General features: G+C 40.8%; 1 protein-coding gene and 1 pseudogene across 4 annotated transcripts in view; one reads left to right on the top strand and one right to left on the bottom strand.

Annotated features, from left to right (window-relative positions):
- Positions 1 to 24,764, top strand: part of ANKRD13C (ankyrin repeat domain 13C) — a 74,644-nt gene that overhangs the window by 13,898 nt on the left and 35,982 nt on the right. For 2 of the 4 annotated variants that reach the window (XM_003340094.4, XM_056814934.1), the window contains exons 2-3: positions 17,465 to 17,506; positions 23,206 to 23,310. In XM_003340094.4, coding sequence (XP_003340142.2) covers positions 17,465 to 17,506; positions 23,206 to 23,310 — 147 coding nt within the window. The remainder of the gene's footprint in view (positions 1 to 17,464; positions 17,507 to 23,205; positions 23,311 to 24,764) is intronic. The other 2 variants (XM_056814933.1, XM_056814935.1) reach the window with 1 other exon arrangement.
- LOC103103642 (protein phosphatase 1 regulatory subunit 7-like) lies at positions 9,420 to 10,440 on the bottom strand (annotated as a pseudogene).

Genomic DNA, 24,764 nt, shown 5'->3' on the forward strand with positions numbered 1-24,764 from the left:
TTATGAAACCCCAAATTGACCCTTGTTCCATGAGAACTTGCCTTTAAGAAACCTCCTGACTAACCCTTGTCCCAGACTCAACAGCACCCTAAGTACCTAAGTACCCTATCTTAGTTTCTCTCACTGAATCTAGACTCTCCCACTATTCAAGCCTCTAGATAACCAGTCAGTTGTTCCTCCTTGCCTCTATTCCCTAAGGTATAACTATAACCCCATCTTCTTTAGTTTGGTGGAAATTCCCATCCTTGGTATATTTCCTGAGACAAATGCTTCCACAGTATGGTCCTTGTCCTGATTAAAGCTAATTCCTTTTATAATTACTTTGGTAGGTAAGTTTTTCTGGGTTCACAGATCCATGTTTTCATCAGCATGGACACTCCCCACCCAATAATGCGGATTCCTGTCACCTCTGGGACCTGGAAGATGTTTTTTCAAGAGATGCTATGGCCAAAACATTTATCATTGTTTGATGAACTTGGTGACAGATCTCTACAAATTCGGTTAGAATGATCTTTGGATGAGATAAAGAACTGTTGGAGAAGTGGTATACTCAGCCTTGGAATGTTTGCTCTAACTTGCCACAGCTGGTGCTCTGCTCCTTTCCCCCTATGTCTTTAGGGCCCTCATCTCCAGTATACAATGAGGCATTGGATGATTTTAGTGGAAGGCTTCTGCACAGAGTAGATATCGTAACATTTTTGTTGGTATTTAGTTCCTGTAATGGGCATCAGAAACCTTCTTGGTTTAATGTTTAGCCATAGCTTCTAAAATTTAGATTTGGAGTGATTTAGACTAGATTCAGCTAGCCAGAATACCTCATGTATGACCTGATAAAAACATTGTATGTTATCGGACAGGATTAGGTATGTCTATGACTTAGCAACTAATTTCATTGGTACTGATTTTGTTTTATGATCCACAGAATCCCAAGGATTTAAGGATTAAACTTTCTTTGGTGGCATCTAATCCAGTATTTTCTAGTTTTGTTGGAATGGAAATCCTGTTCTCTCTCTGGTCTTCTTTTGAACTGTTTTCCTTTAATTGGCCTAGTTATATCTTGATAATACCAAATGCTTTTGCTTTTATTGTGGTCTATAGTACCTTTGCCTCTTGTTTTCATGCAGCATTAGTGCTTTAGTCCCTAGGACGTTGCTGACCCATTGAAATGTGGTGAGCTTTTTCTTCCAACATGGCTAACAGATTATCATGTAGGGAAGGATAATTCCAGTTGTCTGGTTTGTTAACCTTTATTGCTAGTCTCCATAATTTATTTTGAGGATATCTTTTTAAAGATGCAAATCAGTATTAAAAATACAAGGTATTTTTCCAAGTTTTAAGAGAGAGATCTGAAGGTGGGTGAGGGCACCTTGCCCTTCAGGGTTATCTGTTGAGCCTTGGTAATGAATGAGCCATGCCCACTACTCAGTACTTAGTAGTCTATGGTCTCCAGAAATGCAGATCAGTGTCCTCCATGTCTGCCCTGTTCTCCTCTTGTCTGAATTCTCATCTGGTGTGCTGAAGCCTTCTTTGCTTTCTCCAACCATCCAAAGGGCACCTGTGGAGTGCTCTGGAGGTCTTCTTTTTCTTTTTTTAAATACTGCCTTTTTATTTATTTATTTTTTGAAAATTTTATTTAGTCAATTTAGAATATTATTCCTTGGTTACAAGAATCATATTATTTCCCTCCCTCCCCTCCCCTCCCCCCATCCTTTCCTACAGCTGATGTGCAATTTCACTGGGTTTTACAGGAGTCCTTGATCAGAACCCATTTCCATGTTGTTGATGTTTGCACTAGGATGATCATTTAGAGCAGGGGTCCCCAAACTACGGCCTGTGGGCCACAGGCCATTTATCTGGCCCCTACCACATTTCTGGGAGGGGCACCTCTTTCATTGGTGGTCAGTGAGAGGAGTATGTGATGGTGTCACTCATGTACGGTACTACTTCTAGTGACGTCATCCTTTGTGTGGCACCTTGTTCTGAGAGTAACTGAAGGAGAACAAGGTGCCGCGCAAAGGATTATGTGGCTGCACAATGGAAGATGTCAGCATGTTGAGCAGCGGTCTGGGGGAGGGAATTCCGCACTGTGTATACAGCTGGGCCTATGCAATGTGTGACAGGCCCATCATAGCCAGCGCTGCAGCCTCCGCTATCCCAGACAGCGCTGTACAGATTTGTTCATAGTTTTTTTTTATAATCCAGCCCTCCAACGGTCTGAGGGACAGTGAACTGGCCCCCTGGGTACAAGGTTTGGGGACCCCTGATTTCGAGTCTATCTCCCCAATCATATCCCCCTCAACCCATGTATTCAAGCAATTGTTTTTCTTCAGTGTTTCTACTCCCACAGTTTTTCCTCTGAATGTGGATACATTCTTTCTCATAGATCCCTCTGGGTTGTTCAGGATCACTGCATGGATACTAATGGAGAAGTCCATTACATTCGATTGTACCACAGTGTATCCATCTCAGAGTATAATGTTCTGGTTCTGCTCCTCTCACTCTGCATCAATTCCTGGAGGTCTTTCCAGTTCACATGGAATTCTCTGGAGGTCTTTTTGATCAGTCTGCCTTTCCTTGCCATCCAGCTCCATGATGATGCCTGGGATTGTCCTTTTGGGGGGTTTCTTGTTATGCTCTGTCACTCTGTGTGATACTCTTTCAGTTCTTCAGAAACGTCTTGATACCCTATAGCAAAACCAGTTAGACTTTAGTATTGAAAAGATAGGAAGGCATTTGGGAAGTTGAGTCAGGAAGAAGAATGTGCCAAGAAAGCAGTCTTGGAGAAGCCTAAGAGGGCATCTATCCAAATGTATTTGGGACTCAGTCAACTGAAATCCTTTCTCTAAAGTGTCTTGTAAACCTCAAAATTCCTTAGACTTATAAATGTTGGAAATTTCACCATTGGGATATTTCATACTTGGAAAATTTCTTACTGATAGTCTATTGGAATGGGAACCCCATTGGCATGGGAGGTTCCTTCTCTTCCCTTCTTCAGATTACTTTAGGACAGAAACCTTTTGCTGAACAATGGAAAGGACTTTGACCTATGCTTACCCCTTCTTCAGATTACTTTAGGACAGAAACCTTTTGCTGAACAATGGAAAGGAAAAGTAATCTGAAGAAGGGAAGAGAAGGAACCTCCCATGCCAATGGGGTTCCCATTCCAATAGACTATCAGTAAGAAATTTTCCAAGTATGAAATATCCCAATGGTGAAATTTCCAACATTTATAAGTCTAAGGAATTTTGAGGTTTACAGTCTTTTCCTTTAGACCAACTTTCCTGTTACTCTCTAGAGCACTCCTGTCTTCCTTGGTGTCTCTTGCTTTCAACCTTCTCCCCTCTCTTAGCCCCGACCAATCTATGGCCAAGTTCTGTTGTTTTTATCTTTGTAATATCCTTCATATATGCCCCTTTTTTTCCCCTCTAATATTGTTACCACCCTGATGCAGGCCCTCATCACTTCATGCCTGGACTGTTGCATTAGCCTACCTGTTGGTCTGCCTGCCTCAAATCTCTCCCTGCTGTAGTCCATCTTTCACGTAGGTACCAAAGCCATTTTTTGAAAGTTCAGGCCTGGTCATATCACCCCTACTCCCCCACTCAATAATCAGTGGGTCTATATTACCTCCATGATCAAAGATAAAATCATATTTATTCAAAGCCCTTCATAACAGAGTTCTACCCACTGTCCACCTTTCTAATCATGTGCTGCCCACCACCCATGACCTCTTCTGTCCAGCGACACCTGCCCCTTTGCTCTTCCTCTGATAAGACCTTCCATCTCAGCTACTCTGCGCATTTTCCCGGACTGTCCCTCATGCATTGGATGTTCTTCTCCTTCTCTTTAATCCTCAGCTAAAAAGGCAACTTCTACAGGAAGCCTTTCCCCATTCTTCTTAATTCTAGTGCCTTCTGTCGAATATCTTGTGCTAAGCCTGTTTATGTAACTTGTGGTCTCTCCTATTATACTAGAGCCCCTGGAGGGCAGGAACTGTCTTTTATCTTTGTATCCAGAGTATTAGTGTGGTGCATAGCACCTAGTTAGGCCCTTAATAAGTATTTATTACCTGATCTTTTCAGTCTTTTGAGATCCTTATGAATCCTTTTTCTACAATCTTTTGGCTATTTTTCTCTTCCAAAATTGCTATTTTTTATAATTTGTATGATCTACAGATATGTTAAGTATGCATTCTATTCTTCATGCATCAAACGGGATAATTTCAATAATAAAATCATTGAATGGAATATGACCAATGACAAAACCTATATTGTGCTGCTTGCTAATGAGCTCCTGTGATATGTTTTGTTTGAGAAGGAAAAGCTTGTGTTGATTGTCATCAAATCATGTGCCTTAAAATTATATTAACTGGAAACTTGATTAGTCTTTGTAATAGGTGAGCCATTTCTACCACCAGCATAAGATACACACACACCTCAGAAGTCTATGGGTGCATGTATATTGTTTTATATATGGATAAAGCTTTACTGTTTCAAGAACTGGTGGTAGGAAAGTTTTGAAGAAGAACAGACATTGGGAGAAGATGATTTTTATTTTGGACATGTTGCAGTTATTGTGTAAGTGGGTACGGTGTCCTGATGGTGCTCATAAGATCATGGAGTTGAAAGGAACTTTGAAATCATCAGTGACATCCCCTTATTTTCCAGTAAAAGAAGTGGAAACTCAGAGAGGTGAATTGACTTTTAAGGTCATACAAATGGCAGAGAGAGAATTTGAACCCAGGTCTTCTGATTCCAAAATTTGTATTTTTATCACTATTCATCTTGTTCAGCAGTCTGTTAGTGATGGGGAGCTGGAGTCATGGGAAGGATTTTGCTGGAAGATGAGATTTGGAAGCTAGCCTTCTGTGGAAGGAAAGCTATAAAGAGGAATTGTAATGAGCCTTGACTCTATCACCATTATGCCTTCTGTGTCCAAACACTTTAGCCATACATCATGAAGGCCATACCGTAAACCTCCCTATTTTACTAATTCAATTTCAAAACTACTCCCCAGGCCCAAATTCCTGTCATGACATTTGTCCTCTTACTCATAGTGTAGCTTCTTTTTTCTCTTCTCCTAGCTTCAGGGTGCCTTTACTTGGAGAAATCCAGCAAAAAATCTCTCATCTGGCACCCATTCTCTCCTTTTACCCACTGTACAGTGTTGGCCTCCTAACAAGTAGTGTTTTAGCCTTCAGCCTCAAGTCATTCCTTAATGCAGCTGCTGGACTAACCTGAGTAGCACGTGTCTCTGAGTATGTCATTTCTCTGTTTAAAAACCTTCAATGGCTCTATGTCCTTCACTCTACCCACAAGGCCCCCTGGCCCTAAGCCAAACTCCTCCTCTCAGGTCTTGCAGGCCATTAAGCGGCATGTAAGCTTTATTGCTTTTCCCCCCTTTTTTAAGGAAAAAAAAATCACTCTTGTCTTTGTATTCCCGTGGTTAGCATAGTGCCTGGCATCAAGCAGATGCTTAGTGATTGCTATAGACTGTTCTGAAGGATAAATTCTGGTTTCAGAATATGCTTATCTTGAGTTGCTCACATATTTTGTGCTTAGAAAAGTATTTTTTTTTTCAATACTGTGTATTGGCTTCAAGGCAGAAGAGTGGTAAGGGCTAGGCAATGGGGGTCAAGTGACTTGCCCAGGGCCACACAGCTGGGAAGTATCTGAGGCCAGATTTGAACCTAGGACCTCCTCTCTCTAGGCCTGGCTCTCAATCCACTGAGCCACCCAGTTGCCCCCTAGAAAAGTATTTTTGATTTGTCAGTGTTTGTGATTTGAGTTTTAGAACAATTTCCCAAAACTTCTGTTTTTTAATTTTTTTAAATTTTGATTCTTGGGGAAAATTGTATTAACCATGACTTATTAGAAAAATTTGCCTGTTGTTTAAGTGTTTGCATGATATCAATTCTGTATCTTTGGAGACAAAAGATAAAAAATGTTAAAAGATATCTAGTTTGGGAATCAGTGTTTCATGATTATTTAATTTGATTTATGTAAATATATGAAGGATCTGTGACATTTTTTAGTTGGCGAAAAGGGAACTCAGCTGTATCTACTAAAACTCAGGAAAGTGCTGTAGGAATTACTTGGCCAGAGAATTGGTAAAGATTGGGAGATAATTTAAGCCTAGGTCTTTTGGATTCCAAGCTACTTGTGCTGTTATTGATATAATTATTAGAACAAATAACTATAAGTAATTCACAGATGAGATAATGGTAGCGTACAGTCATATAGTGCTTTAAATATTGTAAAGATGTCCTTTGCAACTGTGAAGTAGGTAGTACAAGTAGTTATTCTTACAGGTAATAGTATTGTAACTTGTATATTGGTTTATGTAGCTAGTGTCAGAGATGGAATTTGAACCCCAAATTCTTGACTCCCAAATTCAGTGATATTTTCACTACATAATTCTTAAGGATTATCATACTTAAGAACCAGCAATAATATGTTGGTTTCATTTAGATTAACTTTTGAGTGACTCAATGGAATTTGTGAAAATTATTCCTTTTTAAAATGAGGAAAGTTCTTTATTGTAGTTATTAATTTGTTTCAGTTGTGTCCAACTCTTTATGACCCCATTTGTCGTTTCGTTCTCCAGTTCATTTTACAGATGAGGAAACTGAGTTAAACAAGGTTGTGATTTGCCCAGCATCACATAGCTAGAAAGGGTTAGTATTTTAACTCGGATCTTCCTGACTTCAGGCCCAGTGCTATCCACTGTGTCACCTAGCTGACTGTAGGCAAATATTATATTTGATAATTTAAAATTGAACATTTTCATTCAACATTGACTTTTGACTAGGTAATGGAAAAAAGTTGTTGAAAATCAATGTAGGTCATAATATGAGCTAAAGTATATATTAATATCCTGTTGTAAATTTGGTTTCAACAATTTCTTCCATTATTATAAAATGACAGAGTGGTTTAAGAGTGTTAGACTGCTGGTGTATGTGACTTGGGGTCAGATTCCAGGTGTAGCTTCTGCTGGTTTGAGACACTTGTGTGAATGTCTCCCAGATTGAACTTGGATTGTAATACCTATCTCCTCCTTTGTAAAATTGCAATACTTGTAATATTTCCCTCACAAGGTAATCTGTAAAATCAAGAGAGATGAAAGATTAGATAAGGGTAACTGTCCAGAAGAGAGCCTTAAGGAGATGTTTGACCAACATCTAGAAAAAGAGGCAGTGATTACAAAGTTTAGGTCATGTCATCTTATAACCTCATTTCCTTTTTTGTCAGAATTAATAAATTTTCAAATAAAGGAATGCTGTGGTTGCCTAGATTTTAGCAAAACTTTTACTATATTATCTCATCCAATTGTGGTAAAGAAAGTAGGTAGAGATATTGATTAGACCACACAGTCAGTTGGGTTCTTTTTAGTTTGGTCATATTCCAGGAATAGATTAGTCATTAATGGTTCATTGTCACCACAGAAGGAGGCCCCCAACACTATGGTTAGACAGAAGTTTGAAAAAGATCTGGGGGTTTTAGTGGGTTCTCAGTGTTCAGTTTGAGTTAGTTGGCAAGAGGCAGCCAAAAAAAAGGTAATGCAATATACTTGGCTACATTAAGTGTGCCATAGCCCTGGGGAGAAGGGAGTAGACAGTTTAACAGTATTCTGCACTAGTCTAACCTCATATGTTCTATAATGTTTTGAGAGCCACTTTGGGAAAGGGGTAATAAAGTTTAAAACTTTTAAAATTTATTTCTAATATTCACTTTAAAACATTTCTCAAAATTTCTCCATTTCTCCTGACCCTCCCCTCCCTTTGAGAAGGCAAGTAATATTGTAAAGGATGAAATTATGGTTGAGACTGGAAAAAAATCTAAATTTAAGTGGTTGCCAAGGGACATCCCAAATGATAAAATACCCAAGTCAGCTGCCAAATTTTATGGTGATTTAATTGATAGTGAAGAAGATTAAGAAGAAGGAAGAAGAAGAAGGAGTAGGGTTTTTTTTTCTCCCTCTACCTCCCCCCCCCTCCCCCCCCCACCGATTAGTATTGGGTGAGAGATGAGATAAGGTTTTGGAGTATGAAGGAGGAAGGAATCAGCCTGACTTCCAAAGGGGCTCAGCTAAGATGCTGGAACCTGAAATCAACTCCAGGGCAAAGCTTACCACCCAACACTCCAAGATGTCAGAACGCTTAGCATGCTGCCAGCCAGAGTCCTCTCTCCAGGGAAAGAGGAAGGGCCAGGAAGTGCCATGCCTTATGTGGACATTTTTACATCATTTTTCTGTGTCTCATATGTGCCAATGAGGACTTAGCTTGACTTAGGACAGCCCAGAGATCTGTCCTTTTTTTTTGCACATGTCTGTTGAAGGCCATCTCCTCAGATAATTAAATCTTGAGTTTGATGCAGACCTTCAAAATCTTGTTAAACCGAGTAGGGTGAAGAATGTAGAGTTTCCAAGACCTGATTCTGTTATTCCAAGTATCTCCATTGTTACTGATAAGAAAATAGCTAAGTCACATCTTCTAAAGAATGGTCTGATTAGGGTGTAATAGTTTTGAAATTCACAATATATAAATTATACATGTGAAATACTGTAAAATATATTTCCATATTAGCCATTTTGCAAAAAAACAAAACAAAAACAAAAACTCCAACCAAACAAAAAACTATCACCACCACCAAAAACAATAAAAAACAAGAAACATATAGAAAGTGAAATCTTTTACCCCGGCATCTTTTCCTTCTAATTTTGGCCACATTGGTTTTGTTTGAGCAAAACTTCTTCAGTATAATGTAATCAAAATTATCTATTTTACTTCTCATGATATGCATGCGCTCTCTCTCTCTCTCTCTCTCTCTCTCTCTCTCTCTCTCTCTCTCTCTCTCTCTCTCTCTCTCTTTCATTTTTCACACTCCCCTAATTTACTTACTCACTTTATGTCCTATTTATTTACTCATTTTAACCATACCGTAATATGTGGTGTGAGATGTTGTTTATGCTTAGTTTCTGCCAAACTGCTTTCCAGTTTTCTCAGAAATTTTTGTCAACTAGTGAGTTCTTCCCTCCAAATTTGGGGTTTTCTGATTTATCACCAGATTATTATGGTTATTTAATACTGTGGATTGTATGCCTAATTTACTGATACACCACTCTTTCTCGTTTTCATGATTACTTACTGCTTTGTAATACAGTTTGAGATCAGTGTTGTTATAGACCACCTTCCTTCACATTTTAAAACATTGTTATTGATATATTTTTTTTTGGTGTTGCAAGATTTAATAATAATATCTCAAAATCAGTAAGAGGGTACATCATACACATTTATGTGATCAGCCAGTGGTTTTCTAGTGGCCATTTGATTTGTAGATGTCAGTAAATTGGAGATTTCAGGAGCAAGAGGTGGATTAAAACCCATGGCAGGGACACTGCTTTGAGGAGGGGAAGGAGATTTAGAACCACAGGAATGTGGCATCCATTTGCTGGATGGTGGGGAGGGCAAGCATGATTTTCCGTTGATACTGGAGGTCTTTCTGCAGAGGGTTCCACTACAAGTAAACTGTTTCAAGAATCTTGGCCTCCTTTAATTCACCCAAGTCACTCCAGCTCTCTCAATGAGATTGTCATTCATCCAGAATTCTTGGAGTTCTATGAGGTGGCTGATGTTTTCAATCTTTTTGATTCTATTTGATACAATGTCTACTATTGTGAGTTTGTTATTGTTTTCCAGGCCCTCAATGACTTTGATGCCATTGTGACTGAGGTACAGTTCTTGAAGGTTCACCAGGTTCTGGAGGTCTTCAGTTTTGGTTAGCCAGTTGCTCTGCATGCTAAGCACAGTCAGATTGCTGAGGGCATCCAGGTTCTGGAGCTTGGCGATCTTATTCTTCCCCAAGAACAAACTGTCAAGGTTGGTCAAGCTGTAATGTTTTCAATGGCCCAGGTTTGGTTAGATCCAAGATCTAGCATCTTTAGCTGCTGGAGATTACTGATGTTTTCGATTTTGTTGATTTTATTGTTTACCAGGAAGAGCTTCTTCAGACTGATGAGAGCTGATCTATCCCTTCATTGTTTTGTAGAAGATTAAAAGAAATGTCTGAAGTCTCAAGCTTTGTCAATGCCTCCAGGTTCTCAATCCTTTTGATCTGGTTGTCGTAGAGGTCCAGCTCTCGAAGGCTCTGTAACTCTTCCAAGTTCTCAATATACTTAATTAGATAGAGGGTCTTCATTTTCTTTAGGACTTCGAACTCTTCAATTTTCCCAATTCGATAATGATTTAGATCAACGTCCTTGGCATCTTCATCCAAGTGAACGGTTTCCATATCCACAGGGAGCTTGAGTTCTTCCCCTTCTAAGTTTTGAGCATCTTTCAGATTTTGCTGACTGAGGTCTGTGACCAGATTTACTCTCATGTTTCTTTCCTTCTTCATCTCTCGACTCTTCAGACTTGACCTTTCCGTCAACCTCCATCATCTCCTTCGACTGCTGCTTGTGAGATTTAAAATGGTTGAGGTCTTAAGCTGTAGTGGTTAAAATAGTGGAAGATATAAATTGTGATAGATATAAGAGAGGGGGTGAGTAAGTTTGACCGCAAAAATATGTTTCACTAGTGTCTTGGGTTTAAAATCAAATATAAGGTGGTCGCCAGGGAAATATTCCCAATTATTCAAATACCCAAGTCAATTGGGTTTTATAGAGATTTTAATGAACAATACAATGAGTAATCAAAGAAAGAGAGAGAGAGTAAGAAAGGAATAAGTATGAAGGGCCTCAAGCCAACATGGTCTAGACCTGAGTCTTAAAAGAGAAATCAGTCAGTTTTTTATAACTCACCATAAGATCTGTCTAAGTAAGGATTTCTAATGACACCAGGCCAGCAGCATCTCAGCTGCTTTCACCAGCTCCCTCCTCCATCTGAATGTTTCAAATCAGTCTCCTCAGAATGAGTCTCTCCAATCTGAATATTTCAGAATGACTTTTCAGCTCTTCCCTGAGCTCTTATTTTTAAGGGCAAAATCTCCTCTGTCACCTCCTCTAAGTCCTTACATCTACCAATCACTGTAGATGTTTCTAAAGGACCGCCCATTCTTAGTCAACATCTAAGAAGGTGTGGATTTTTGAGTAATTCACACCAGGAAAGCTCTGAGTAAATTTTTCAGTTCTTTGTTCCTTGTAAATTCACAAGTTGCTTGACCTTTATAGGTACTTAGCTTAAGAAAAGTATGGGTTTAAGTACTTTTCATTGTTCAGAAAAGAGTTTACAACTTTATCTTCCCCTAGGGCAGACCCAAGTAGGTAAAGTAGAATTCTCACATTCCTGCTTTAAGTAGAGTTCACTGCCCAAATGGGGAATGGTCTTAATCCAATCTTATAAAGTAGGGTCTGGGAAATTTTAAGGTTTACATGCTGCCAGCCCCGTGCCACCCTTCGATGCCATGTTGGTGGCTCTTCCCTTTTCCAGCTACACTTGATATTCTTGACCTTTTACTCTTCTGTATTTTTTTTTTAGCTTTATAAAATAGTGCTTTGGTAGTTTGATTGGTATGGCATTGAATAATGTAGGTGTAGAATTGTCATTTTTATTATATTGGTTTTGCCTACTTGTGAGCAGTGAATATTTCTTACTCCTGTGGTCCTCTTGTTAGATTGCTTCCAACTTTACTAATGATTAAGTTCTTAGGAGTTAACATCTATCATTTTTCCAAAAAAGAATGTTTAGTTTGATTCTATAGAATCCCTTATGATTTTTGTTTTATGTTTATCATTTTATGCTTCTCTTGAGTCTTGTGTTTGAAAATAATTTTTTTCTGTTCATTTTTGGTCTTTTCATTAGCAATGCTTCAAAGTCTTCTATTTCATTAAATAACTAGTTTCTTCCCAAAGGATTATACTCAGTGTTTCTGGGTAGATGATTCTTGGTTGTAATTCTAACACTTGCTTTCTAGATATCTATCTAGATATCATGTTCCAAATACCTCCACTCCTTTAATGTGGAAACTGCTAAATCTTGTATGATCGTGACTGGTTTCATGATACTTGAATTATTTCTTTCTCACTCCTTGAATATTTTCTTCTTGATCTGAGAGTGCTGAAATTTGACTATAATTAATACTCCTGGAGTTGTCATTTTAGGATCTCTTTTGGTAGGTGATCATTGGATCTTTCACTTTCTATTTTACCCTTTGGTTCTACTCTTTATTGAGGCAGTTTTCCTTGATAATTGGTATCTGAATTATATCTAGACTCTTTCTTTGATCGTGGTTTTCAGGTAGTTTAATAATTGTTAAATTATTTTTATTCAATCTGTTTTCCAGGTTATTTTATTTCTGATGAGATATTAAAACATTTTCTTCTATTTTTTCACCTTTTGACTTTTATTATTTATTTTCTTTCCTTAAAAAATAATAAAACGAGCCTTACCTTCTGTCTTAGAAACAATACTATGTATTGGTTCCAAGGCAGAAGAGTGATAAGGGCTAGGCTATGGGGGTTAAGTGACTTGCCCAGGGTCACACAGTTATGAAGTGTCTGAGGCCACATTTGAACCCAGGACCTCCCCTTTCTCGGCCTGCCTCTCAATCCACTGAGCTGCCTAGCTGTCCCCTCTTCCATGAATTCTTGTTGGACTTTTTTCCAATTCACATTTTTTTTCTTTGAGGCTTTGCTTGTAGCTGTTTTGACATCATTATTTCTGATTTTGTATCTTAATTGTCCCTGTCACTATAGTATGCTTTATTGTTTTTTTTTCATTGTTTACTCATTTTTCAGACTATTTTTTGACTTATTTTTATGTTAATGTTAAGCTCCATTCCCTGGGTGGTGGTAGTGGTAGTGGGGGGCACTGTCCCAGGGATTTTTCAGGGCTAGTTCTGGGGGTTTGGAAGTTTTCAGGTACTTCCACCATGGTGTGGTCACTGCTCTCCTGGTCTCTTCCCGTGGCCTTTATCTAGGAAGGACCTCTGACCTCTTGCAACTTCAAGCAGTGCTGCTTCTCAGGGGACCTTCCTTGTGCCCACAGGTGAACCTCCTGCCCTCAAACAGTGACCCAGGAATGGTTAGGTATGGAGCTGCCAAACACCACTGGCTTCTCCTCCCAGTGCCAGCACAGAGGTTTCCCACAGCCTCTTTCTCACCAGTTTCTATCGCTCCTTAGAGTCTCTGAACTGAGAGCTCTAGAAGTTCTGGGCCAGCCTGAGTCAGACTCCTTCTGACTTCTGAGTTGTCCTTGGCTGGATAAAACAAAAAACAAAAGCTCTTACCTTACCTTGTTGGCTCTGCAACTCCACAATTCAGTCTGAGGTGCGATTGTAAAGTCCTTTGAAGGGATGTTGGGAGCGCTCAGCCCTGGAAGTCTGGGACTCCCTGTTTGAGGCCATCGCCAAATGGAGAGCTTCCAGAGGAGGCAACTAGCCTGGTAGAGGACGCCAAGTCCATGTTCTGAGGGTTAGTGGGAGTCTCGGGCAGCAAAGCTTCGATTTATAATAGTGCATGACTCTCATGGAATTGAGGGATAGACTTTGTCTTTGGTTCCACAGAGCAGGTGCCAGAGCCCCGGGATGAGCTGTGATGAGGCCCTTCAGGCTTGAGATGTCTGAAAAGCTTCCTCACTGTTAGAGTCGTCTGGAAGAGGATGGATGCACTGCCTCCGGTGGGCCAAATATCTGCTCTGAAGTCTTCCTGGGAAGGTGCCTTTGTGGCTGTGTTAGATGGGAGATCTTTTCATTTGTGGCTGTAGGCCTCTCAATCAGAAATCCTGGGATCCAGGAGAGTCCTCTGGCTCTCCTCCTCTCCCTCTTCCCCACAGACTCCCCAAACAATCCCCCAAGGTGTGTAGGCCTCGTAGGCAGTGCTTGCAGCTCGAGCAGGCCATCTTGACTTAGTCACTGCCCGTCTTTTTTCAGTTTCTTCATCTATAAGATGCCCGTGTATTATGTGTCTCTTCTCAGCCCCGTGCCACCCAGGATTGCCACAGCACTCTCCAAAGTGCTGGAGTTTATCCCTTTTCCCTTGATAGCCTGTTCCAGTCTTCCCATAATTTCTTGTCACTTCAGTTTTTTCCCTAACATTTAAGTCCTTTGCCTTTATTATTACATATAATTATCTGTCTTATGCATGCTGAATTTTCTTTAGTAGATCTTTTCTTTTCCCACAAAAAAGCTTACTTTTCAAACAAGAATAAGAAGAAATGACATTTCCATTAACAGTTTAAAGTTTGCCAAACACATCCCACCTTCTTGACATACATGTAGTTCTGGGCTGTTATTCCCTTTTTCCTGCTGCAGAGATTGGGGTGATGAGATTAGCACAGATGAGAATAAGAGCTGGCGTTTAGGCAGTGTCTGGTGCCAAGCGATACTTCCCATCTACAAGTGCTGCTGTCTTCCTGTGGCAAACAGGTTAAGTGACTGGCCCAGGGTCACATAGCTGGCATCAAATCCACAAGGCTCCTTCATCCAGGCTCAGTTCTCATAACTCAGGGCAAGTCCATTGGCCAGTTATGCCGCTAGTGAGCATCTGCAGGGGCTCCTTTCCTCATCAGGCTTCCCTGAATGCTTAGAAGCCTTCTTGCCTTCATACTGCTCTGAGGAAAGGGTAAACTCGTCCCTCCTGTCTTAGACCAAATACTGTGCGTTTTGCTAAGACAGAAGAGTGGTAAGGGCTAGGCAGTGGGGGCTAAGTGACTTGCCCAGGGTCATTGAGCTAGGAAAGGTCAGTTCAGATTTGAATCCAGGATCTTGTCTCTAGACTTTATCCACTGAGTCATCTAGCTGTCCCAAAACATTTACTTTTAAGAAAATTCAAAAATGAGTAATTTTCAGGTACAGAAACAAGGATAAAAGCCAACCCTACAAAATTTTCTATGTTACTTGGCTAGGTGTATAGGGAATAGAGCACTGGACCTGGAATCAGGAAGACCCGTATTCAAATATGACCTCAGACACTTCCTAACTGCATGGCTCTGGGCAAGTCACTTAACCCTATTTGCCTCAGTTTCTTCATCTGTAGAATGACCTGGAGAAGGAAAATAGTTAACCACTTAAGTATTTTTGCTAAGAAAATCTCAATTGGAGTCACAAAGAGTCAGACATGTGAAATGATTAGACAATGAAATTAAAATACTAAAAACAGTAACCAACAGTCTTTGTTTCTGGTTGTCCTTGTGAATAAATCTTTATTTTGACTTAGTAACAAATCTTAAAACAGAGTGGCAAGGACTAGGCAAATGGGGTTAAGTGACTTGCCCAGGGTCACACAGCTGGGAAGTGTCTGAGGCTAGATTTGAATCCGGGACCTCTATCTCCAAACTCGCTCTTAGTAAATAGCTGCTCCTCTTGTGAATTTTTAAATCTGGGCATTTTTCTGGATTTGGAAGCATTCTTAATTATTTACATAGTTGTAATCTTGTCCACTCTGATCTGCTTTTTTCAGTAGTGTGTAGTACTTCTGTGTTTCTCTTCTTCCTCTGTGTCATTCACTACCTGTACGTAAGAGAATTTACTGCGCTGGTCCCCAAGCATGGTCCATGAGAACAGAAATCTTCCCTGTTCAGGAGAGTCCTAGCAGTGAGCATCGTGGAGGCCATGAGTCTTTTTTGCCTCTGTATCTCCGCACCTGCGTTCTCTGTAGGGAGCAGCTCTAGGCGCAGTTGCCCTGGGATAAAGGTTTGGAGTTCTCTTCCGCTCCTTCCTGTACGATGCCACCAGGGGAATAAGGTTTTCCCCGTCACCCAGGAGGATTGAATCTTCAGTGTTTGTCATCGTCATCATCATGGTTATGGCCAGCATTTCTTACGTGCCTGCTATGTGCTAGGCACTGTGCTAAGGACTTTACAATGGTCATCTCATTTGTTTTTCACAACAACCCTGAGCAGTAGGTGCTATTGTGAGCCCCATTCTGTGTATTCAGAAACTGAGGCAGAGGTTAAATGACTTGCCCAGAGTCACATTGCTGGTCCATGCTTGAGGTCATCATATTTGAATGCGCGTTGTCTCGGAGGTTCCAGGTCCAGTGCTCTATCCATTAAACCCCTTAGTTGGCTAATGCATTGTATTTATTTTTTCATTTTTTAAAAAAAGTATCTTCCAAGGACATGTACTGTTTTAAACATTGGTTTTTAAACATTTTGATTTCCAAGTTCTCTCCTTCCCACCACCCACCCCCAGAAGCCAAGCAACATTATACACCTGAAACACGCACATCATTTCCATGTTAGCCACACAGTAAAAGAAAAAACACAGGCACACCAAGACCGGTGAACACGGACTTCAGTCAAGAGTTTATCCTTTCTCTCCCAGGAGGTAGAGAGCAATTTTAAAAAATGGTGACCATGCTAGAAGAGTAATTCCTCTCTGAAAGCCACTGGGCAAAGAACTGGAAGAGATCTAGTTTAGATAAGACACATCTCTGCCCTCAGGGATACAAGTAATACACAACACTGAACGGGAATTGAATTAGAGAGTTATGAATCAGTGTTGTCTGAGTTTTGGTGGGAAAGTTTGTCACCATCCAAGCCATAATGTGACGGACAAGGGTTAAAGAAATGACGGCCCAGAGAGAAGCAGAACACACATTTTACTTTAGAACGTTTTTTTCTCACATTAAATATTTGTCTACAATTAATGTTGTTTCCTAACATTTTTAACCTCCTCTCCCACAGTAAATAATGGCCTTCCCCTTCTGATCTCTTTGATTCAGTCATAGTTTCTATGCAAGACTTGAGGTCATGACTTATTTTTGACTTATCCCTTATTTAGACTAAATTTAGATCCTTGGGTGCTGGGCCTGTGGCTGAGCTGTTACATGTTTATCTGAATGAATCCGTGATAGGAATTGAGAAGGTGTTGGGGAGCAAAAGTGGGGAGCTTTGAGGTTCTTTTTTTTAGTTTGCGGGAGACCCAGGTGCATGTGAAAGTGAGCATCACACTTGGCCCACAGCAAAATAGCAGTGGTTTTCATTGTCTAGTTTTGGATTATCTGTCCTGATTTCATCTGCCAGTGGCTGGATAATTATCATTAGTTGCCAGTTGTTTTGCTTTGCATTAGGTCTATCTATTCTGGTTTCTTCTGAATTCTTAAGGAGTTTGCCTTTTTAGTATTAGAAAAGTAATTTGGAACTTGAATTAAAAAAAAAACAGGCATGGGGATTTTTCTGGAAAAATTAAGACTATCTTAAATTCATCCTTTTTTCCACATATGGTCAGAAAACTGATGGATACATGTAGAGCTCGAACTACATCTTAACCAGGGAGTTAAGAGGAAGCTTCCATGCAACTTATTGATGAACTTATTTATAAATTATCAAAGTGCGAGAGTGAGTGTTCTTTATCAGGTGAAAATCAACCTTGATTCTGATTTTTCAGGATCATGTTGATTTGTCTTGAATGATATAGGATGTTAGATCTAACTTCATGTCAGACATCAAATTAAGGGACCTCATTTGAATGAATTGTCTTGTGTTCTTTTATTCCATCTAATTTTTTTTTTAATTTTGTTTTAGGAAACACTCCTTTACATCTTGCTGTGATGTTAGGAAATAAAGGTTAGTAAATACAATTATCTTTTTTCCTTTTAAAACATCATGTTCATGGAGAATCTTAAAATTTTAACATAAATTTGGTCTTTTGAAACGTGTAGGATGAAACTAAAGTCTTTTACACTGTCACTAGTTTTTATTATTTATTAAACTTTGGAGGACCTCCCCCACCCCATCATTTGGCAAGCTCTTTCCAGTTTAGAGTATATATAAAGCATCTTTGAGATGGCAATGTCTTAAATGCTGAAAAATAACTTTTCTTCTTCTATCACTATATCCTTGGCCATAGGATAGAATAAATCAGATTAAAATTCTTAATACCTTTTTGAGGAGTTTTTGTTAATAATTTTAATAAAGATTCATAATAGAGGAACAATTTTTTTCTGTGTTAAGAAAAAATTATGCCACTTTGAAAATACAGTTGTATTATGACTTGCCCTTTGCAGAAGAAGACTTTTATGTTTCCTTTTTGGATATTTGGATTCATAATAAGGTGTGTTTGTCCAAGATAAATCAGCACAATTTAATATGCTGCCTGAGCTAGGCCTCAGTTATACTGAGGAGGTTGGAATTGCTTCAGCACTTCAATGACCCCCCTCATTGACACAAATAGTCACTCCTCACAGAATTAGGAAGTTGGTCTTTGGGGGTTGCTGTAGCTTAAAGAGAAAGCTCCTTGCCTGGAAGGGAGAGGATGAGCCTTTCTCCCTGTCTGTCTCTATTGGCCCCAGGCTCTCCTCTAATCAGCCTTTGTAGCTTGGTAAAACCCCTAGAATTTACAGAGTCCTGGGAAGACCTTCAAGAACCTGGTGTCATCTCCCCAGGCGGGCAGTTTGCACTTAGAAAGCCATTTGGAAAGGGAGGGTTTTGTATCTGATACTGGAGAGGCAGCAGGAGGTGTTAGGGGCACCCTGCATTTTTGGAAGATTAATTTGACCATTGAAAAGTGGACGGACTGGGGCAGGGAGATGAAGCAGCAGACACCCCAAGGTGCTGAAGGCCTGTACTGGATGGGAGCAGTGTTAGAGAAGGGTGCTGCAAGAGAGACATAGGATCAAGGCCAAGTTGGCAAGATTTGGCAGCAGGTTGTGGGTGCCCACGTTTAAACACAGAGAAATCAGTACAATGCATAATCTGCCTCTTTAGCTCTTTGTATTGCAGGTAATCATAAAAACTCAAGGGCCTAGTCTTTATTCTAAAAAACCCACCAAGGCTACTGTAGGGTTTCATCTATGTATGTCTTAGGAATGAGGAGTTCTGTAGGATCAAATTTTCCAGATAACTTAGAATTATCTAGATAAATATTTAAATGTCTAAACTTGAACTTCTTTAATGGAAAATTTTCTAAAGTGTATAGTAGCTGTACCATGAAGTGACTAATGTTGTGACATATTGCCCCCCTCTCCCTGCCCATGAACCTTGGCAGCAGAAGCTCATTTCTTCATCCCTCAACCTCACCCATAGTGTGGCTTTAGAACTCTTCAGGGCCCAGCTTCATTTTAGTGGAGTTTTCCTCTTTATTCTAATGAATGAAGACTATTTTGGATCTGCTTATTTCATTATATGTTATTAGTTCATGTAAGTCTTCTCAGAATTTATCCTTAATTGTTTTTTATGATGCAAACAACCCTGTTTGAGACTTTTCAAAGAAAGGCAACACTTTCTTTGTCATTTTAAACTGATTCTAAGAGAAATCACTTTTCTTTGGAACCTGAGGTTATCATCAAAGCTAAAACAGTAGAGGATCTCTCCATCTGCCCTTTACATCACTCCAGCTCACCAGTGCCAGCATTGGAACTACTCAGTCTTCCCGCAAACATGCCGAAGTCTCTCCAGCCTCAAAAGAAAAGAAGGTTTTCTGAGCTCTGTGGCCTCCTTAAGCTGCATTGTGTTTATCCTTCCTTTCTTAGCCCAACTCCTGGACTAATGTGCCTGCATGCCTTGCCTCCTCCCTCTCTTCCTCTTTTTCCTGCTCTTCCAGAGGCCTTTTCTTTTGTTTGTCCCTGTGTTAGAGGCTTGGGACCCCCTCTGTGAGGGTCCCTGGGAATCTGATCACATTTCTTCCATGAAGCCTTCCCTCACCTTGGCCTAACCAGATGAGGGCTTTTTTTTTTTCCTCCAAACCCTTTTCTTATGGCTCTCAGTTACCTTTTAACCCTTTGCTTTGTGACTCTTCACTCAACCTAATAGGCTCTTACCAGCTGTGTGGCCCTGGGTGCCTCAGTTTCCTCATCTCTAAGTGGGGATACAAAGAAGCACCTACTTCAGAGGGGGTGCCAGGATGATTAAATATTTGGAAAATGCTTTGCAGATTTTAAGGCACATTATAAATGTCAGCTCTCATCATCCTCCATCCTCCATCCTCCTCATCCCCTCCATCCTCCATCATCATCATCCCCTCCATCATCAGATATTACTTTCCTCACCCAGGGTGCTGCATTCTTGTCTCTAGGACTTTTCATTGGCTATCTCCCAGGCTTAGAATATGCTCCATCTTCCCTTCTACCCCATGGAATTTCACATTTCCTTCAAGAAGGAACTAAAGAACCACTTCTATATGAAGGCCTCCCTCCTTTGTCTTTATTTTACATTTGATGTAGGCTTACAGATTTATGTGCTGCCTCCCCTCATAGAATGTAAGCTCCTTTGAGAGCAGGGACTGCTTCACTTCTGTCTTTGTCTCCTCAGTAGCACAGTGCCTAGCACAGAGCTCAGAGCTTAATTATTACTTGTTGATTGATTGCTATGATCGGCTCTTAATTGAAGCTTGAGAATCAGTTATTATATTGAGAATATGTCTATTCCTGCCCTTTGTCATTCCCTAGAGAAAGCTTAGAATCTCTATTTTAAACCCTTACCTTCTGTCTTAAAATCAATGCTAAGTATTGGTTCCAAGGCAGAAGAGAGGGGTAAGGGCTAGGCAATGGGGGTTAAGCGACTTGCCTAGGGTCACAGCTAGTAGGAAGCTCCCAGGGTCAGTAAGTCCTCCTGTCTCCAGGCTTGGTTCTCAATTCCCTGAGCCATCTAGCTGTCTTTGTCTCATTCTCAGTCTCTCTCTCTTTTAAAGTATTGCACACACTGGCTTGTTTTAGTTTTCACCCTCTATGGCAATGTGTTTGAAAGACAAGTTACCTATTCCTCAGCAGAAAATGCCTGAGCCTTAGAACGTCAGTGAGGCACAAATAGTCTTGCGTTCCCCATTCTGCAATGTTACTCTTTGTTCAGTCTTGCATCTTTTTTTATTAGTGTCTACTGACTTCATCTCTGCCTCCATTCTTTCTCTTTTCCTTTCTTCTGCTTGTTTTAGTCTTTTCTCGACCTTCCTAAAACCTCAGTTTCTTAATGGGTGAAATGAAGACAATACCTGGACTGCCTGCCTTCTTAGGTTATTGGGAAGAATTAACATTGTACCCTTTAAAAACCCATACCATGGGATTTGTTATCTTGGGCCTAAGAACTAACTCGCATCCCCTTTGCGTGCTAAGCCGACGATGAATGCTTTGTCAGGATGTTGGCCTTTGCTTTTCCCTCCTGTGTTTCATTCCCATACTACTCATCTGTAGACAGCTATACTTTAGAAATACTAATGGAGAGATCAAAATGTAGTACTTGAGACTTGGAAGGAACTTTATCATGGGATCAGCCCCTCCAGCCTACAGACGAGGAACCCAAAGCCCAGAGATCTTGGGACTTGCCCAGGACCACGCTGTTAGTTAGTGTCTCCCTTGGAATTTGAGTCTGGGTCTTCCTGAACTCAGATCCAGTGCTCTGTTTCTAGAGCCCTACAGCCTCTCAGTTTTTGTCTGCTGCCCCCCTCTCTCTCCCTTTGGGAAGTAGACATTGTCCATTTTCTGTCTCTGTCTCTCTGTCTGTATCTTATCTTTCTATCTTTATCTATCTATCTTACTGATCAACCTATCCATCTACCCATCCCTATTTCTTTACCTTCTGTTTTGGAATCAATACTATATATTCCAAGGCAGAAGAGCAGTAAGGGCTAGGCAATGGAGTTAAGGGACTTGCCCAGGGTCACCCAGCTAGGAAGTATTTGGAGGCCAGATATGAACTAAGACTGCCCATCTCTAGGCCTGGCTCTCTGTCCACTGAGCCCTCTCATGGCCCCTTTCTATTATTTATTTTCATTAAGGTTAATGTGATAAGACATTCCATTATGATTTTGGCAAACTCCAAAATTTGAATTGACAACCTTTTCTTATTGAATAAACACTAGACTACCACTTCTCTCTTAGATGAACCTCCACTCCTGGTCATCATTTCCTTTTGAAACATAGTCATAGGCTATTGTGAGCCAAGTAATTATCTCAGTAGTTGAGAGATGGAATTTTCTTGTTTGAGGTTACTAAGGTTAACATGCAGTTCTCTGGAAGCATAATTATACACTATCATTTATTAGTTTAAAGAGCTAATATTAGGAAATGGCCATCTTTGGGAAGAAAGGGAAGGGAATAAATAATTGATTTACCTGATAGGATATGGTCAGTAGTTTGGAAGGAAATTCTAAATCTGAGTTTTCTTTAAGTAATAGCTGCACATAATAAGTCCATTAAAAAAAGCTTTCCTAGTATGATTTGGCTGTTTTTCCTCATGCTTATAAATCATGGAGCCCCATAGATTTAGACAAATCATGATTCATGATTATGGAGAGCACCAGAGGCAAGGAATTGTTATGGCTGGTTGAAGCAGTTTACATTCTGTTACCAGTGATAACTGTGAATAGAGCCACTAAGAAGTGCTTTCTATGTGCACCTGGGCACTGTGCCTAGCACTGTGGAGTGAAAGAGAAATCCAGAAAGCCCCTCCTCCCCAGGAGCTCCCAACCTACTGCAAGGCCCTATTTGTGGAGCAGGAGGGAGCAGCCTTGCTGCCATTTTCCTGGCTAAGTCCTGTCAGTTTCTGGGCTCAAACCACCTGATGATGCCCAAGGTCTTGGTGGGTACATCTTTCTTTTCTGGGTCTTTAGTGGCTGTGGTTGCTGAAGAGGAGGAAGCTGCCAGTGCCCATTTCTACAGGAGCTTCTTCCTTGGACTCTGACTGTATGTGCTAGGTCAGGAGCAAAATGAGTGGGCTTGGGGGGTCCCATTCAGTGGTGTTTGAATGTTGGTCAATGGGTCAGCATCAGTGCCTTCCCTTCCTGAGGTGCTGCTCTCCATGGCAGCCGAAAGAGTGAGGAGTGATGTTGCTGTTCCTGGGGCCTTCAGTGGGAGCTAGTCAGGGACTAGTGTTGGTGGTATTGGGGATGGAAAGAAGGCAGCTACAAAAATAGAGAAGAGCAAACACTGGCGGGTAGACTTCGGGTTGCCGTCAGGAACGCAGGCCCGTAGCCACATGGGCAGATCCCTCCTGGGGAGTTAGGGTGCTAAAGCCTTATTACAAAGGAGGAGAAAATCTAGAGGAGGTGGCCTTGGGAGAAGGATGCTGAGCAACCACATCGATGAGCCCTGAACCTGTAAAGGTTTAGATATGAGTCGATAATTAAATTTTATACTGTGGCTTCGTGGAAGTCGAAGTGACAAACTTTGGATGATTTGGATTTCACTTTGTTTTACAATTTTAAGTAGCATGACATTAGGTAGTTCTTTTAAACAATCATTGACTAGACTTCTTTGATTTCTCAAATGATTTTCCTTTTTAGAGATGTGAAAATAATTGGGAATGTTCTGTTTAAAATGCCTTCTCTTTTGCAGAATGTGCCCATTTGCTTTTGGCCCACAATGCTCCAGTAAAGGTGAAAAACGCTCAGGGATGGAGCCCTCTGGCAGAAGCCATCAGCTATGGAGACAGACAGATGAGTAAGAAGTGGGGACTGTTTGAGGGTGGATTCACGACAGGGTTACCAAGAATTGGGTTTAGCCTACATGCAGGCCACGGTGTAGTGAGAAGTCTTTTGCTTCCTCCTTGAACTAGGCACTTGCTGCTTTTTTCCATTTATACATGGAATCCTGGCAGCATTCCTAATGGACTGCTCCAGTCCTGGGTTCTCTTTTGCTCCTCCTTGTTCCTTTGCCACTGTTCTCCCTCCATCTTTTTCACCTGGTCTGACCTCTGCCACAGTCTCTCAGGCTCTGAACTCAGATACTCAGTAGTGAGGTGACCCTGTGCAAGTCACTTCACATCTGTCCCTCAGTTTCCTCATTTGGAAGGTGCAGATAAAAGCATCATTCCCTTGCATTGTGAGGACTGAAGGAGGTCCTATTTGCAGAGTACTTGGCACATGCATGCTAGGCACGTCATAAGTGCTTGTTTCTTTCCTTCCTCCTTTCTTCCCTCTCTCCACCCCCTCTTTCTTCTGCCTCCTATTCTTCTCCCTGTTTCTCTTTTCCCCTCCCTTCTCCAGTTCATCACTTCTCTGCCAAGAGGTTGGTGGGGGGCATGTTTCATTGTTCTACTTTTGCAAATTGTGATTAGTCTCTCCTTTCATCAGAGCCCCAAGGTTTTTCATACTCGTTTCTTTTCACATTATTATTATGTTTCTCATGTTAATTGCTTCTCCAAATTCTACACATTTTACTCTGCACCATTTCCCACTGGTATTTCTATGTTTTTCTGAATCTGCCACATTTCTCCTTTTTTTTCAATGAAACAGTAGAATTTCATTTATTCACATTGTCCACCCATTCTCCAATTAGAATGCTGACCCTAGTCTTCATCTTTGCTGTTATATCCTGTCCCTAGATTTTGTTCTTTTCTGTTCTCAGGCCACCACCTCTGCTCTCTTTTCAGTATCTTGACCTTGTGGTTAACTAATGGTGCCATCCACTTTGAATTGCCCTTGGAGCTTTTGGTCTCTTGTCCTGTTGCCAGTCATGCCTTCCCCAGTCCTTGCTAGAGAAGGGCCACCCATCCAGCACCCCTTCCTTTGGGATACTTCGTGTTCTCCAAGGTTTGTTACCCTGCTCTCCAGGCTTTCTTTTTTCAGCCTCTCCCTCAACTCTCAGCCACAGATGTACCAAGAGCTCTCTCCCTTCACCTCTCTAGACTCTTGGAGTTCTCTTCAGTTCCTGCTCCCAGTTCTGCAGATCCAGCTCTTACTACTTCCTAAGGATGTCCTGGTCTTTATTTCCTGCTGCTTGATGGACATCTCTGTCTGGATGTCCCATGGGCATCTCAAGCATCAGCGTGTTTAAAACAGAACTCATTCTCTTTTCCCCTAAACCCATTCTTGTGACAACTGTTATTTTAGTAATCTGCTTCCTTCCTGCCTGTTTTCCTTGCCCTTCCCTTGCAGTCTTCACCCCCTAATTGG

The sequence above is a fragment of the Monodelphis domestica genome, chromosome 2 (assembly GCF_027887165.1).
Source record: "Monodelphis domestica isolate mMonDom1 chromosome 2, mMonDom1.pri, whole genome shotgun sequence".
Taxonomy (NCBI): domain Eukaryota; kingdom Metazoa; phylum Chordata; class Mammalia; order Didelphimorphia; family Didelphidae; genus Monodelphis; species Monodelphis domestica.